The sequence below is a fragment of the Nematolebias whitei genome, chromosome 16, assembly GCF_014905685.2.
Source record: "Nematolebias whitei isolate Nwh7 chromosome 16, NemWhi1, whole genome shotgun sequence".
Classification (NCBI taxonomy): Eukaryota; Metazoa; Chordata; class Actinopteri; order Cyprinodontiformes; family Rivulidae; genus Nematolebias; species Nematolebias whitei.
The window spans coordinates 19114924-19133560 of NC_056513.1; the positions used below are offsets into that span (position 1 = coordinate 19114924).

The 18637-nt window shown below is 39.4% G+C and overlaps 2 protein-coding genes across 3 annotated transcripts in view; both read right to left on the reverse strand.

Moving 5' to 3' along the window:
• The window catches only part of LOC119422403 (voltage-dependent calcium channel gamma-4 subunit-like), a 108754-nt gene that overhangs the window by 53289 nt on the left and 36828 nt on the right, over positions 1-18637 (reverse strand). The window lies entirely within an intron of this gene.
• On the reverse strand, positions 9257-12429 carry LOC119422397 (voltage-dependent P/Q-type calcium channel subunit alpha-1A; the record flags this gene model as incomplete). Of its 2 annotated transcripts, none has more annotated exon segments than XM_037689764.1 (3): positions 9257-10108; positions 10621-10847; positions 12228-12429. In XM_037689764.1, coding segments are annotated over 3 exon segments (1152 nt in total), but the record flags the coding sequence as incomplete, so codon positions are not given.

Consider the following 18637-nt stretch of genomic DNA (forward strand, 5'->3'; position numbering starts at 1 on the left):
AACAACAACAACAACAACAACAACAACAACAACAACAACAACAACAACAACAACAACAACAACTAATGCATCCTTTAAGCTGAAATATTACTGACAGCAAAGCATTTGTTCAAACAGTGAATATTTCCACCAGTTATGTCGTGTTTGGCGTGTGACTTCTTTTAGACTTCACATTAAACTGAATCAGAGCAACACTGCTCTGTTACCTCAGAGTTAACTTATTATTTTAAAATACTAACTTGTCTTTAATAAGAAAGAAACATGTTGAAGTTGATAACATAAGAAAAACTATACAATCAATGTAGAATGAAAATAATTGACAAAAAAAACACGCGTCTCATTTTAACTGTTGGTTTATTTTCAAATGGCACCAAAGATTTTTCATATTTTTATTGCCCTCCAACATGAAGGCAGGTGACAACGTTATTGCCTGCGTGAACATGTCTTTTTTTGTCCGTTAGCAAAAATAACTCATGAACCGCTGGATGGATTTTATTTAAAATCTCAGATAGTAACAATATTTACAACTGAATAACGTCTGTAGCCGACTATATTAAAGATGGACTCAGCTAATCGACTTTAGGAACCACATAAAAGATTACAACTCTGCCAGTTTGAAACATATTGAGCTAAAATCTAATGTGGTAGTAGCTGAAAGTTATCCCTATTAAATATTAAGGCAGCAAATGATACGTGCTTCTTCAAAGAATGCAGGTATAATTTATATTTGTAAGTCTCAATGTCAGCATGGTTTGTAGCCATATTTGTAAAGCCCATATTAATTTGGAATTCCAAAAATATTTGGTATTAGTGGTCCTTATTTGAAAGTTGTTGGAGAACAGGACAATGGCCTCTGGACTGGACTTGAACCAGCTGCAGCAAAGATCTCGCCTTGTCCAGCTGACCCACGCAGCAAACCTGAAAATGCAACCGGATGCACAAAAAGATGTTTGTATGCTCATTGCCTCCATCTCAGTGTCTGAGATCAACATCATCTTGTGTTTCCACTGGTTGGTGAATTGTATTTTTACTATCACTAAGTAGCACATCATAAAGATTGACCCCAAGTGTTAAATGAAACAACATTAGGTTGAAGCGTGTCCAAAATGTAAGGTCCACATGATGATGCTGTGCAACAACGCAAGTCAATGACAGATCCTGTTGGCAGGCCTCGGACTGACGAAATGTTTCTTCCAAAAAGAAACTGTCCAGATGACATAATTTAACTTTTTTTGTAGAGTCAAATGTTGTTTAAAGCCTCTGATATAACTTTGTTTCATTGGGTTATTTATTTCCAGGATACACTAAAGTCAGAGCACTTGTAATCACAAAGCAACATGTCGTTTGCAGAATCAAAAAAAGACAAGACTAAAGGACGGGTTTGATGCATTCTCTCTGGTTTATTCTGGTTCTTTAGGAAGAATTCAGTTTTAAATTACAAAATGCACTTTTAGAAACAGCAGGATAAAGAAAGAAACTGAGGAAGAGATCGAGATGGTCAAAGAGAGAGAGAAAACAAGAGGGAGAGAAAAATAAGGGACTTCATAGCCAGAATAAATTGGAATAACATCACCAGATTCAGGTTCAGGCAACTCTTTACTCTCAAAGGGATTGTTTTTCTTCAAAGAAAAGTAATGTATGCATTGTCCCCCTATTTAAAATCTTCTGTTCATTATTTTTTTTATTTTTTTTTTAACCCCCTAATGTTAGTTAAAGTGTAATCTATCCTTGTGGAGCCACGGTTGTTCTCCGTGAAAGAACTGGCAAATATAACAAACAAACATTCTTCGATTTCATCAACAAAATCATTTCCATTTTTTGTCATGATGGGTTATTTTTTTTGTACTGTATTGGTATTTTTCTTGTTTTTTTTTGTCGTTTTTTTTTTTTCCACATTTTTTGTTTTTAAAAATAGAAGAAAAAAAAAGAAACACATTGCTCTTAAAAACATCTACCTCTCTCTCTATATATATATATATCTATATATATATATAATTTTACATATATATCCTTTTTTCTTTATATTTCTTTAATTTTTTTTAGTTCCTGAAGTTGACTTATAACCCCACATAGTGGCATGCACATTGCACATGCAAATCTGTAATTAAATACTTCTCTTTTGTCTTAAATTGCCATGGACGTTATTTTTTTCTTCTTTTCCTTAACTTGCTGAGTGAATCCTGTATGGTTTTCTAGAGTGGCACTGGTTCAGTTTCTACCTGGTGGAGCGTCGGATGGCATGAATCGTGATGGGATGGATGGTCTGTGGATGCTTCAGAGACAACACTTTTGCTCAGTGGATTATTTTAAAACATATTTAAGTGTTTGTTATAAATTGGAAGCCTCATAAGCACTGTTGCTCAAGAATCTTTTGTTCCATGTTTGAATCCGTTATTTACAATAAGGTTAGATTTAGGATTAAATCTTCCTAAAACACCCAAGACGTTAATTTAATTTAATCTCATTTTATTTTAATCTGTCTGCAACTTCTTTGAAACAACTCATCTCTGCTGGGCTGATGGAAAGAAATGGCAAGGACAAAAATAAGAGTTATAAAAATGAAGCTGGATGAAGACAGAGACAGAGATGTTCGGGTTGGGGTGGGGATGGGGGGGGGGGGGGTCGACTGCGGGAGACATCTCAAACCTTCTGTGTGAGATTTATTCAATTTGCCTAAACTCTTGGAGCCAAACATATTTTAAGGCTTGAAATGATGATCATGAAACAGAAAATCTGTCTTTGCTGATGGTGAAAACAGCTGGATGCAAAGATGTTTGTCAAACAATGCAAATGCTACATATCATCTTCAGTTAATATTTTTCAATGCAAAAATTTGGGTATGAAAATTTTTTTTTTGCATGCACACTTCTTGAAAACACATCTATAATTTAAGCAATAAATACATAAAAAAAAAAAAAAGATCATCATAGGAATTAAAAATGAAATCCTTTGCAGAAACCAACATTAGCCAGTCTTAAAATCTGCTCGGCTCCATGAAGTTAGAGGAACAGATAGTCACACTGCAGACAGACCGTCACAAAGAAAAACACACACCCACACACGCATGAACTCGCTCACTCTGCTCTGTCAGACTGACGATGATGAAGAAGGCTCGACCCTGCAGCCCTGTGCTCATAAACAGCATTACATGTAGAGAACAGGCGCTGGAACGAGAAGACAATGAATCACAGCGAGGTGACAGGAGAATGAATACGGATGACCACAATGAGTTTTTGCAGAAACTTTATAGAATATTTACAAAGAAATCACAGCGCCAAATACAGCAGACAGAATGGGACATGGAGAGGATGGGTAAGACAGATTGTTAAACTTACCCCCAACTTTCACTTGTTCACACACTCTCATCGCCTCCTCTTATCCTCACCTTCATAGGCTTGAAATGAGTATGGGGGTGGGACATTTAAAGCGCTGTATTAATGTCATCTTGTCCTGTACAGTGTAAGGCACTGAGGGTTCCCTACTGTAGCTGATGGTGAGAGGACACATTTGGACACGCGTGGTCAAGAATCGACGAACACAAACCACTCGCACTCATACACAAACGCACAGTAAGAGCTGAAACAATCAATCCATTCCAGCTAAAATACTTTCAGATGTGTATATTTGCACCTTTATATTGTTTATTTATTATCAGACTACAGCAGTTAGAAAAATACATGAATAACCACTAACGAACCGCTATTGTGAGGAGCGATGGGGCAATCTGCATATGTATCTAGCTTAGCTCAGCTTTATAATTCGAACCCTACACTTTCTGTTCCTTGAACTGAGAAAGCTCCTCGGATGAGAAGCAAAACGTCTTCAGTTACAAATAAAGTCCAGTTGTTTTAGGGTTGAACGTTTTTGAACTTACCATGTCCTGGATGACTGAGAATCTTCACCAACTTATCAAAAACCACTGGATATGTTTAAATTAAATGTTCAGAAAGTACTCACAGGATGTACCTCTACAACAGATTAACTTCTGGAATCGGTCCAAATTTCACATGGCTGTAACAGCTAATTGACATTTGCCAACACAAACTGGCTAGAACTAGCTAAAACGATGTGGTAGTAGCTGAGAGTCATTCACAACTCACGATCTGAGAATGTGATCTTGTGATATCAGATTGCACATAACTCTTAAGGTATGACCAAAACAACTAGAACTCTCTCAATCCTTAACACAAGATAATCTTAGTGTAAAAGTCTGGCATGAAAGGCGGCTGCGCTACACATTCCTTCAAGAAATATTCCTTTAGATGTTTTTAGATGACGTCTATTTGATTATTGTGTTTCAGCCTTAGCACACTTATACCCTTTCTTTTTGCACACTCTTACACACTGTCATATCTCCACACATATGTCTTCCTGTTGCAGCAAAAGCCCCCGCCCCACTCCTCCCCTCACAGTTTGATAAAATGATGGTGGGTTGAAGGTGAAAACATGACCTGTGAGCCTGAAAAATGGTCCAGTGCCATTGTGAAATTGTGTTAGAGTCACTAAAATCTCTGCTGCTGTAACCCCCTGCCCAAAAGCCTTCACTCTCCATCCCAAACAGTACCCCCATATAAGCCACTCATCACATTTCGACACCCCCAAACTCCCACCCTCTTGCCCTTACACACACGCAGACACACACATGCACACATATAGTGCTGTACAAAGGGGAGACCACAGCGTGGCTTTAGCTACATAAGCACGACTTTTGGCAGCACTACTGTACAATAATACCCACTGTGAAGTATTTTTTTTTAAGAGAGCCCTTTTTGTCAACATGTTACCTCACGACTGACCCACTGACACAATTTCACAGCCGACTGAGCGGATGGGTGGTGCATTTGTTAGTTTTTCCTTCATCCCAGAGAAAAAAAAGAAAAAAAAAATAGATACAACACCAAAAGTGACAGAATATAAGACAGAAAGCAAATACTACAACAGGTGATGACTGAGCAGAAACCTATGAAATTGTGTTCCATTAAATAAACGCATAACACAAAAAATAATACTGGTTGTTGACTTCCAAAACAATGGGATTAGTTTTTGGAAAGTGCACACACATACACACACAACATGCTTTCACACAGAGCAGTGTTGTGTGTCGGCCTCATTTTGGATCTGCTGTTACAATTCTGGACAAGCGAGTGGTATCATGGAGCCAGATTGAGTTGACTCTTCTGCCAGGCCGTTAACATGCTTAACGTTGGGTGTTGGTGCATTTGGCAGGCTGTTCATGAAAAAGTGAGGGATTGGAGTGTGTAATGCTAGTTAGAAGAACGAAGAGGGGTGAGGTCAACATTACAATGTTTGATGCCATGCCAGGTGAAACCATACAACACCTCAATTTTGCTGTCTGCTTCCTTTGTGTTTCTCCCCTATGTAGTCTAACTACCTAACTCTAAAGGGACCTGAGAAGTAAGCAAACAGCTTTGCACCTCTTAAACCACCTCGTAAACTTCTCACTACACCATTTGAAACTGTTGGATGTGCCAAGCCAAAGCCAAAAAAAAAAAAAAAGGGCTAGCCAGATATCAAGATCTAAAACTGCACTGGCGTCTTAACAAGTCAAAAGCACAAGGCTCTGATGCAAACTGTGGGGATCTTTTACAGTTCTTGGTAGGTACTATAAAAATATGAGTCTTTGAATAAAATATTTTAAATAGTCTAGCCCATTCCAGATGTAGCACTGATTTCCCTGCACCAAGCCCATAGTCTTTTGACCTCTTCCTGACTGTGGCCCAGTCTCAAAATCACAGCGCTCCCAGTTTGTATGCTAGCTTGGGAGGTCTGATTTTAAGGCGCAGTGTGGCTCATCTTGTCTACAATAGCAGGTGAGGAGGGTGTTGGTGGTGGGTGAATGAGAGCTGTTGTCAGTGAGGAGACTGTGACGGATGTGACTCGGATACAGAAGGCACTGTGGCTCTGTAGGGGGCTTTGGAGAAGAATCCTCACCTGACATACCACTTGTTATGGCAGATGAGGACAAAGGGATTTCTAGTTAGCACCCCGTCACTTCCACCAGAATAATAGTTAACAAAACTCTCTATCCCCAGTTCTTATCTTCCCTGTCCTTAACATAATGGCCTGGAGGCAACATGTGTCAGGAGAGCAGAGAAGTTTGAACAGGGAAAAGGAATCGGCTGCAGAAGGGGAAAGTAAAAAGACGTACATTGAAGAAAGTGTTTTCGTTGTGGGGTGTGATGTCAGGTGAAATGTGCAAAAGTGGTGCCAGTCCTTACAACAACTAATATCTGTAGGTTTTTGTTTTGCAAATTTCCTATATAGTACCACAGCGCTGCAGTTCCTCCTCTGAATAACATTGGAAAAATGCTAATTGAGGTCTGCATAGAGTCACAATGAGTATTGGGCTTTGTTTCTGTTGTCTGCAAATGCAGAGAAAAATGGTGCACGTTTTAAAAAGTAGTTCACCTCTCAACATTTTTTAACAAGTGTGATCAGTATGCAAAATAAATAATCATCCAAAACTCTACTTATAGTCTTTATTTTTCTCACAACTACGTTTACTTTATTATTTCTAGATTTACCTGTAGGTAATTGACTATCTTTGTCTATAAATTGCCTGTCGTCCCTCATAAAAACTACAATCTACCTATTATTTCTAAATGTTCTTGCTCTGTAATATATTTGCTATCTTTCCAGTGTCAGTTTCTTGTAAGTCAGATGTAAAAGCAAATGTCTGGAAATGAAGATAAACGAGACACCGTGGATGTGATTTTTGGTGGAGAAAGGCTCAGCTTTGCTACAAACCGTACTTGACTGGGTAAGGGGGTCAGCATTGGCACAAACAGGTATGTGGAGTAGAGACTGACACGCAGAAATTATGGCATCTCTCAGGACACATCCACAGTTTCCAGAACTAAGAATGGGATTTATATGTCTTTAAGACAATTTAAGGAAAACACAAGTGAAAGGTTTGCCACAGGGCCAAATACTAGGTTCTGGCCAAGAGTCTGTTGAGTAGAATGGGAAGGCAGGGGATTAATGAGTGCTGGTTACTATTTGGACTGGTGACCCATGTAGGGTGTACCCCGCCTCTTGCCCATTGATCACTGGAGATAGGCCCAGCTTACTGCAACCCTGCACAGAAAGTGAGTGTAGAAAATAGATGGATGAATGACTACCATCCTTTGGTGGCAAAAAAACTCCAACATCCCTCAACACTGACCGACACCAACACTGTACCACTAATGCCGTGCTTTCATTGTTGGCAAATAAACTCACAGCTAAAGTACAGAGCCTTATGTGAACAATGAAAATAAAGAATAATCTACGTATGTTTGGCTGGATTCGGAAACGCGTGAACCTCAGGAAAAATTAAACCTTTGTAAATGATAGTATTTTCTACGCTTCACTCTGATGATGATTTACTATCTTTGGGTAAGCTTGACAGGAGTTTGTGGGTTCATGAGAGTCAGATACTTAAGACACTCCTGACATGCACCTTTAGCATTCTGGGGAGAAAATGAGTTGCGTTAAAACACGCAACACTGCAAAATGAATCTTCCAAAACTGTCATTGCCAAACAAAAGTTGCACAAAGGCATCAGAAACTGAGTAAACATCACAGAACAGGGGGCACAAACATAAGAGATGATGCAAACGGGATGAACATTTTTGAACTCCAAAAAACATGACAGCAAGTCTACAGCAACAGTTCTATCATTCAGTCAATCATCACCAGTATCAACATCAGTTTCATTTTGCATTGACAATAAAATATTCATCTCTGTCATCATTGACAATAGTAAACTGAGTGTAGCAAAAGTTTCCTTCTGACCACTCTCTCTCCCTCTTGTTTCTCAAGCCCTGCTGGGGTTCTTGTCTCTTGACAAGCTGTAAAAACCAAGCTTTCTGCAGAAAATTGAGACAGACAAAATAGCTGAATGTCAATGTCTCGATTTAGGTTAAAAATAAATCCAATTAGAATACTTTTGACAAGGAAAAGCGAGACAAAGCCAAAGAGTGGGAGAAAATGGGAGAGTCAGAAAGAAGACAACCTCATTAAAAAACCTAAAGCCCCCTAGACCCACCCACACAACTGAAATTTCTTTTCTAGTACGTATTTTATCAGTCATGCAGATTTCCATCAAGTTTTTTTGGACTCTGAAAAATATCAAAGGAGGCTGAGCGAATGCAACAGAAGAACCAAACTTCAATGTCCATAGAAGAACAAGAAGGAGAAGTAATCAATAGAAGAAATACTGAAGAAATTAGTCTTTTTCCCCATCCCTCCTTTCCTTTCCTCCGCCCCATTCAACTGCGTGATGCCATTTCCTGTCATGCCATCTTCCCTCATACACCGAGTTGAGTAGCACAGGACGAAAAGGTTTGACAAAGTGTTCAATCCCCTTCTCTTGTTACCAGAGCCCATCCCTTTGGTGTACTTGAACAGGAAGTGAGCTCACATTGTGCCTTACCCCGTTGCCCCCCACTAACATTATTTGGACAGGAAGTGATGTCACAGCAGTTCCATCAGCATTAAGTGAGTCCATAACAGTAAACAGAGATGATAAAACTCATCAAATATCGGCCAGCACTGTGATTGGCTGGTTTTTGCAGTATAGGCGGAGCTTCCTGGTTCTGTCCCTTGGAAACAGAGTAGATTAAAGATAAAGTCGATGTTCTCCCCTTTTTTCTTTTCATTGTCATGTAAAGTTTCACCATGTTCTTCATTGTTTCAAGTTTGATTTTCTGGAGGCATAGCTTGGCATGTAAGGGTTGGGGGGTCCTGGCTTTTTAATACCTAATTTTCTTAAATTTTCTGTTTTAGAACAGAGTCAAAGCATGGACTCCTTATTCCAGCTTCTTCTCGGTTTACAGTAGGAGTCAGGCCAGTGGTAAATAGCACACATCTGATAACTTTGAGCAATTGCATGTCAGTCAGCAAAGTGCTATTAGACCTCACAAACTGCAATGATCGCATCACATTTCAGAACCTCATGCTCCTCTGTTACTCTCTGTTGATCCCACAGATCTCTCTTCCTTTTGAAACCTGGCCTTGATGATGAAGGCTAGTTGTGGGAAGTGTAGTTCTGAGACAGAGAAACGCAGAGATAGAGTGCCCTGGCCTTACCAAAGCTCTTTTGGCCTTCTCAGTTCCATCTTAACTGGGTGCTGCTCTGTCAAAGGTTTTACAGTTTCATAAAATATGTAAAAAGCTATGCAGCACCTTCACCTCCTACCCTCCACCCTTTTATCTTATTAAGAGTCTGAAGGGTGAAGGTAAAGAGTTTTGAGTATCCAACCCCTCCAGAAAAACATTACCAACTCTGCTTTATTAAAAGTTTTCATATCATTGGCCAGAGCACTGGAGGCGTTGGTTCTTGTTCTTCTTTGTTGTCTGTATTTCTTATACTCTGTGGTCGCTAGCACCAGTCATCCTCGTCCGTCTCACTGTAAGGTTCATGAAGGCCCTTGCGGGGGCCTCTGGCATGGGGAGGCCGGTGGTGTTGGTGGGGTGCACCCGTTGGTCCCCGTCTATGTGGGGACGGTGAGGATGAGCGGTAGCCATTAGGTACCCTACGCGGATGTGTGGGTGGGGGTGGAGGGGGCCCATGGCGGGCAGTCCTAGGTGAGCGTGGGTGCGGGTGAGGATTTCCACTGTGCGGATGAGGGTTGCCATGGGAGAGGCTTTGCTCATAGGCAGGTGGCTCATGGTGCCGCTCATACTCATAATCTCTCTCGTAGAAGGACCCGTCCCCGCCCAGGCTGTCGCCAGGTGGGGGCCCACTCCAGCGGTTACGGTGTGGAGATCTAGGAGAACCATGGAGAGGTGAGTGCGGGGACTGGTGGCGAGGTGAGCGTGGTGAACCATGCCTGGACGAGGACCCGCCATGGTGCGGAGAGGAATGGCGTGATGGAGGTCGGTGGTAACTTCTGTCATGATCTGGTGGGGAGAAGTGTCGGGGGGAAGGCGAGCGCAATCGGCCTGGGCCTGGGGGGGCGTAGATGGGCTTGCGAACAGCGGGAGAGTAGGTGACATGTGGACGTGGAACAGCAGGGGTCTGTGGCAGTTGACGACGACCTCTCCGTGGCGTGCTGGTCCCTGAAGTGGACGGGACTGGGCTGCCGCTTACTGAACTACTGCCCTACAGCAAAATGTAAACAAGGAAAATCAAAATGCACCACAATAACAACAAAGACCAGAATAAACAAAGCGATGGTGAGATAGATAGATTAGATAGATAGATTAGATAGATACATAGATAGATAGATAAATAGATATAGATAGATACCATTGGAAATTGTTCAAAACGTAGAGATGAAGCAACAAATTGACAGTAAGAAGCAACAGATCACATTGAAGAAAAATGGACATAGAGAAACAGTGACAAAGGAAAAAAGATAACAAAAAAAGATAGATTGATATCCATAAGTAAAAATATGGAAAATGACTGAACTCTCACTGGATAAGTGCACATGTGCTGATGTCAGTGTAAAAAAGGAAATGGTACAGGGATCATCATATGGAAATTAAATTAAGCACATTTCATCAAATTTTGTGTAGTCAAAAGTCAGGAAAAAACAGACTTTTTGAAGCTGTCATGTATATTTTATTTATTTAACATTCATCATAAACATTTTAGTCTTTGGAACCCACCTGTCTGTGACCTCTCCCATCAGGTCCTTCACTAGGTGAACGGGACCAGTGGCGGTCATGGGGATGCCTGTGTGGGTAGTCATGGCGGTCGGGGCCATAGCGATCTTTGTCCATTGAGCTGTGATGTCTGTGGTGGTGATGGTGGTGACGACGGTCCTTGGTGCGGCCTCTGTCCCGCTCACGCTCTTTGGGTGGCAGGTCGCCTGATTGAGTCGTTGTGCTGAGGTCTGTACCCAGGCCTAGTGAAGACATGTCTCAGTTCACATAGTAGACACAGTACACGCCAGGGTTAAACATGAAGATTTCAAAGGATTTTACAAGTAGCAGATGTGAATATGGTTTCTGGATGATAAAAAAGCTTAATTGCATTATAGTTTCATTGGCAGCTCTTTGGTGGGGGGGTACCGCAGGGGTCCATCCTCGGTCCTCGTCTCTTTTCTTTATACCTGCTGCCACTAGGTGCTATTTTCCATAAACATATACCCTTTCATTTCTACGCCTATGATGTCAAATTTACTTCCCTCTGAAGCAGAGTGGTGCACGTTCTATTCAACCTCTTCTTGACTGCCTTGCTGACATCAGAGACTGGATATCTTTAAATTTCTTAAGTTTTAATGAGAAGAAGACTGAAGTCATGTTGTTTACTCCCAATGGCACAATCAAAAACCATGGTATTGACGTTTCCTCTCAAGCCCCATTAGAGAAACAAAGAGTCACTAATCTGGGAGAGACAATGGACCCTTCCATAAAACTTAACAGTCATGTAAACATGAATGTTAAATCCTGTATTTTTTTTTTTTTCAGCTAAGGCGAATGTCTAAACTCAAGCCCATATGTCCAAAAATAACCTTGAGACTGTATTACATGCGTTTGTAACATCCAGGCACCATTACTGCAATGCGCTTCTTTTTGGAATCAGTCAGACCTCTATTGCACAATTACAACTGGTCCAAAATGCTGCAGCCCAATTTTTAACTGATAAAAGCAAAAGAGAGCACATTATTCCAGTTTTGGCCTCCCTGCACTGGCTCCCGGTTCACTTTCAAATTCAGTTCAAAATCCTTTGTGTGTTTTTAAATCTCTGAACAATTCTGCCCCCTCTTATCTCGCTGATCTGCTGCAGCCATATGTCCCCAAAGCGCTCTCTGAGGTCAGCAGATCCGATGTTTCTATTGGTTCCAGGAATCCATCTTGAGCTTAGAGGTGACAGGGCCTTCTCTGTTGCAGGTCCAAGACTGTGGAATGACTATTAAAAAACACTTTTCCCTGGTTTTTGACAGTGTGATTTGTTCTTAACCTGTCTGTATTCTACAATGTTAGCCATTTAGTTATTGTTCTTCCATTTAGATCTATGTATTTTCATCATTATTTTTTGCCGAGTGCTGTGTTTGTTTCTGCTGTATAGTACTTTGGTCGGCCTTGTTGCCGTTTTAAGTGCTCTATAAATAAAGTGGTATGGTATGGTATGTTTTCTATTTTAAAATATAATTAAGGTGCTTTGATGGACCAAATAGATTTTTAAGTGTCGGATCAGATAACCACTAATTAAACTCATCAAGCTGGAAATCAAACCATTTTTGCCAGCAGTCTGTTAAATGGTTACCCACCCGTATCTGCATCTGTGTATCTGGTCAGGGAGCGCTGTGAGGTGCGGTGACTTCTGTCCCTGTGCCTACATCCTCCACCGTGTCTCCCCTCCTCAGACACTACCCTCTCCAGGGAGTAGTCATCCAGCCTCACGCCACGGCCTGAACGTCCATGGACCAGGCTGGAGGTGGAGCGACGCATTGGGCTGGTGTCAGTGATGGTCTTGGAGGACAGAACAAAGCGTAGAAGGAGATAAAGAAAAGGAGGCAAAAGGTAGAAGAGGAGGTGTCAGGTTGAAGGACATAGATAACGGAGGGGAAGAGAAAAAGACAGGGGAAAAAAGTTAGATTAAAAAATGTATTTAAAAATTGTCTTGAGTCAATCAGCAATACCACATACTTTCTGTCTACATTTAGATAAATAGCAGGTTTAGCCCACAAGAACTCAAATTTTCAATGAATGCTTTTGATTTTTAACTTTGGCTTGTGTATTTTTATGACACACTAATGTGTTATGACAGTACTGAGAACTCAAGGCACAAAGTGCAAGTATTCACTAACAACTAATCCTTTGACAAGTACTTAAATTTAGTATGTAACACCACATCTTCACCGAATCATGGAGAAAAGTTACAGAGATAATAACAGCATATAACAGATAGGAAGAAAAGAGTGTAGAAACAGAGAACAAGCAAGATGGCTTTAAAAACCATGCCTTACATGCACACGGCAGAGCAGCCTATTAAACCTCTCCTCATGGCAGCCATATTTCATACTCAGGTTGCAAAGCCAGAAAATATAATTGACCAGAATAATAAAAAAAGGAAGTATAATGCACATTAATGGCTTTATTATTTTTGAACATTTTAATAAATATATTTTTAAACTTTTTCCAGATACTCAACATTTCATTTAAACTGACTGGAACTTCTTCATCAGTTTACACATCAAATTACAACGCAAAAAAACCCTGAGTATTGTGTTTATCTTTTTTTATTTTATTTTAAATAAAACACTTCAAATCCACATTTTGTAAGAGCCACTACAATAGGAATATGGACCAGTACTACCAACCTCTGGAGAATAATTAGAATCAAATCAGCATGGTTAGATAAAAACCTGCTATGAGATGTGCACAGTATATATGACTGCATTGAAAGTGCATCTTTTTGATTACCGGATTTTTCACTCTATAAGTCACTTTTTTGTGCATAATTTGCATGCCCTGCAACATGTAGGCAGAAGCGACATATTAAGGGATTTTTTCCCATATTTATAAACCAATTTTTGGCTGAGCTATGACCGTTTTCATTCATTCTGACTGAAAAAAATTGAACAGCACTATTTTTCAGTGCTAGATGGCACCAGAGTAGTAAGGCATGCCATTGTATCATGTAATAGGTAAAAGTGGCTATAATGACAAATTCAAAAAAGTTCAAGACAAAAACAACTGGACTTTATTTATTATACTTTACTTTATACTTTATTGTTTTTGTCTTGAACTTTTTTGAATTTACCATGTCCTGGATGACTGAGAATCTTCACCAGCTATTAATGACACAATCGGCTTGCCATACACTTCCACCTACGTTCTGCTCACTGCTTGGAGCAACCGTCAAACCAGCTTCATTTCGTTGCACTGCCCCAACAAAATGCAGCTAATTTGACCATTAAAATGCATTTTTTAAGTAAAAGTTCAATTGAGACACACCTTTGCTATAATTTTGAGCAAACAAATAATAGTTTTAAAGCCTTAATTTGGTTAAAATCTTGTTAAAGTCCTCCTGTGCACACTCCCATGGCCGCCATTGGCAGCCAATTGATTTTTGACACAACACCGGCCCACATTTCCCAGTTGTCAGTGGTGACGCGTAACAAATGCGACGCATCAGCAGTGACGCATAATATATGCAACATATATGGCCAATCGACATATTTATGGATTTTTTCACTTTATTATACATATTTGGACTGATGCCATTTATAGGGCAGAGCGATGTTTACGGCGGAAAATACTGCACTTATTTTACAGAACTAAGAATTATTTATTATTATACTTTGTAAAGACTGATGCACAGTAGGTTTCCTAAGTATGATGTTTATCAGATATGGACACCATGTGGAAAAGACGAACCATCATTCCATAGTCTTAGGGCTTGATCAAATGTTCTGCAAGAAACTGGCAATACAACCCTGTAATCCTGATACAACAAGAGCTGTAGGCAAGAATACAAGAAACAAAATGGCGTTTGTAATCCTTTAACAGTCACAATTTTTTGCCCAAACTTCAACTAATTAAACTGTATACAAAAAAAGATGTTCTTGCTGCATCAGGATAATTCACAAGTAGCAGACAGCATGCAAAGAGGGTGGCTCCCTTTGAAATTTAACCCACAAAATTACGTTTTATTCAAACAAATCTTTTGTCTTTACGAAGAGTTCATGTTTGAGGTTTTCGGACTCGGACAAGATGCATGTGAATTCCCACAAAGTTTCACATAACCCATCAGCTGCGCCTCACAGAGAGAAATCTGTTCTCTCTCTGAACAGCTTTCCAGAAGTCGTGAATGTACTCGGGGTACACACACACACACACAAACAGAATGTGTTGTTCCTACATTTTCTGAGTGTTTAACCTAAAACAAGACATTTTGTTTCAACAATTATGTTAGTGGCCATTCTGCTGCTGCATCACTATATGAAGGAATGTTCTGACATTTCATTTTAGAGAAGTTTGTGAAAACAATCCAGGACTTCTAGGATTCTGATCTAAGAAAAAGGAAATGTGCATCTCCAATTGTCTTTTGACGTGTGCGGACACCAAGAGACAGACTGGCATATATTAATTTTAGTAATCATATACAAATAATTAAAGTCACTGCAATGTAACTCAGAAAAAGCAAATTAATATAAGAATTATTATTAAAAAGTCTCACTTTAGGGTTAATGTATATGATAAATTATTTATTATTGTGTGGGACTGAAAATGGTCTTTAATGCTTATACCACACTGCAACTATTATTACTCTTAGTAATATTAAAAAACTTACAATATACAACATTTACCAGTTTACAGTACAGTAGTCCCTCATTTATCGCGGGGATCCCTGACGACCCGAGGTAAGTGAAAAACCGTGAAGTAGAAATAGTAGAACAAGTAGTAGTAGTTTATTTAGTATATATACTGTATATATATATATATATATATATATTTAAATGTGTTTTAAAACATTCCCACACTCTTGAAATATTCTAAACAATGTTTCTAAACTGTTAAACGTTCTAAAAGAACACAGAATGTCATGATTTCAGCTCCCTGCCTCCTCTTTGCCACCTGCAAGCGCACTTGGCCACGCCCACTTCTCAGCTCTGCAGCTGATCAGCTGTTCAGCTGCACAAATGTGCAGCAGGTGCTTAATAATTAAAAATAATTTATTTTAAATAAAATTTCCATGCCAATCGTGTGGCTCATCCATCAATCAGCCAATTGTGTGTCATATCCAATCTTATTTTGAAAAACTGTGATAGAGCGAGTCCGCAATACACGAACTGCGACGTAGTGAGGGACTACTGCATGTACATTACCAAAGCTGTTTCTACATCATCGTATAATGTAAAGCATGAATTTTTTTCACATACAGTAAATGAAACAATTTCAACTCATTTTATCACTTATTTAGTGATGAAACATAAAAAGATCAGTTTTTTGTACAATACACAGTTAATTCAAGCTTTTTGACACTTGTGTTTTTTTAAATGTTCTTTTAAATAATGTTGGATTTATTTTTGCAACATAAACAAAGTTGAGGTGCTTGCATTTTAATATTGTTAGTGTTGTTTTTCTTCAAAGTACTGCTACTTAAAAGAAATGTTGCTCTTTGTGGAGTTATAAAATTTCTGAAGAAAAAAAATGCTGAGCTACAGAGTTGTGAAACATTTACCGTAAATATAATTACCGGTAATGATGGTACAGTAGTCCCATGCTACTTTGCAGTTCGACTTTTGTGGATTCGCTATATTGTAGTTTGTCCAAAAAATAAAACATAAAAATTGTACAGGACACGATCGTCAACGTTAATATTACTCGTGATTGGAACAGTCCTGGATACTGTACAGTGAAAAGTTAACGAAAAAAAATCAAATTCTTCAGACAGACGCCGCCATTTTGTAGTTTTCTTTTAATAAACCTATACTGTATTCCCGCTCATAATGACTACATTTCCCAGAAACCAACAGAGCCCTGCCCAGAAGCCCCATTTCCTTCTGCTGAAATAAAAGATGGGACAGTTTTGATCTGATCGGAAAAAGTTTGGCACTTATTACAATGACTTCGGCGCCCAGCAGATGCAGCGAGGTGCACTGAACCCATGGAACTGGAGCAGAACCAGACCTCCAGACCCATCAGTGAATCTTGAGAGCTGGTAAACGGCCCATGAAGACTTCCAAACAGGGACAGGTCTGGGGCTGTTTTCAGAGTGCATCAGGACTTTTTTTATCCAGACTTGGACTCAATCGACTACCTAGAATCGACTACCTAGAATCGACTACCTAGACCTGAGCTGCTCCTGTTCTGCAGAACCTGGCAAGTAAAATTTAGTAGCTACATATACAGTACTGTATGTATGTTGTTAAAATGATGTAGGTTTAAGAGTTTAGAACACTGCAAGAGTGTGGGAAGAGTTTATGAAGCCTTAAAATATATATAAATACTAAAATAAATATAACGTCGCTACTTTGCAGACTTTCACTTCTTGCGGGGTGGGGGGTTGGAACCTAACACCCGCAATAAATGAGGGACTACTGTACATTTATCCATGCGTGATGTTTAGTGTTAAGTTTGTAACTGTGTGCTGTAGAGAAATGCTCGTATTGGGCAGACAATCCACTTAAAATGACAGATCCAGACTGAAATCAGATTCTCGTTTGGGACATTCCTAATAATCAATCAAGACTACTTTTACTAATCACTCTGCACTCTGTACCACTGAAATACAATGTAAAGTGGAGACACAATTATTGATAATAATAAAATTTATTGATTGAGTTTGATGACAAATTGAAACGCTCTAGAATAATCTTTACTTTGACATTCCTAGTATCACAAGAATGTTGGAAGCTGTGACCTAATGGTGGCTGAATGCATTTGACCCAAATTGAGATTTTTAAGTTAAAGATAAAAGACAATACATCAACTTACATCAGACATTAGTATTGAACATGGCACATTTATGAGTAAAACAGCATGAATTTGTCAAACTTTCGCTCCACCTCTCAAGCTGATTTGGCTAAGGCAATTATTGATCACTAACATCTTCCCACAGCTGGTGCAAGATGCTGCCATAACATGCATGACTCATGACATGCCGGCACACAACCAAACCCCAAGAAGAGCCAACAGTCACATTTTAGTGCAATTCATGCTTTGATCATTTACTGTTTACCTGGTCTGCAAAGATGCAACAGATTCAAACACACTCCGCATGTAACACACACACACACACGGACGCACAGGGGAACTCGCTCAGATGATGCATATGAGCGGAGCTCCAGGAAATGTTTCACAGTTGGCAAACGCAGAGAGGAGACAGTGAGGCGGCACCAAAGAGAGACTTGAAGATGTGAATGAAAAGCAAAGAAAGAAGACAGAAAAGGGAAATCACAGTGGAATTAATTTTCACTAACTATGTCATGGTTGATCTGAAAATTGTGGAGTACCAGGTGGGTGGACTTCGCTTCAATAACTCAATACAGGTGGAGATTTTTGTCCAAATGCAGAATAGCAGAGAAAACTGACTTTCTGGAATGATCGTATAATGAAAAGCTGCAAATTGTAGCATTCACACTATTGTTTCCTGTTTATATTTTTATTCTGACTTTGATCCCTATTCCACATATTTTTGGTGTGATTCTCGTCCTGCTGCTTTTAAGCTATTTCAGCAATTTAGCTATAAAAATGTTCAGCTCTTTCAGAAGAAAGAAGCTATATAGGACTTTTGGTATTGATGCAACTTTAGCTTGTTGAAATATTTAGCCTTTTCTGTCACTTTTTTCCTCATAGAAAATGAATTGAGCTCATTTCACATCCTTCAGATCTTCTTTCCTCTTAACTACATCTTTACACTTCTAATTTATTTCTGCTAATTTCAGCTTGTTATGCTCCTTTCAGCTTATTTCTGCAAGTTTCAGCATTTTCTGCTATTTCAGCTATTACTTAGCAGTTTTTATGCTAATTTTAGCTTTTTCAGCTAATTCTACATATTTTTAGTTAATTTTAGGTCTTTCTGCATCCTTCTGGTAGTTTAAGCTTCTTTTTGCTCTTTTGAAAATATTTTTATTTTATTGTACTCAGTTAATCCCCAATGGGGAAATTAATTCTCTGCATTTTTCCCATTGCACATGTGAGCACACATGTGAAGCAGTGGGCTGCCATC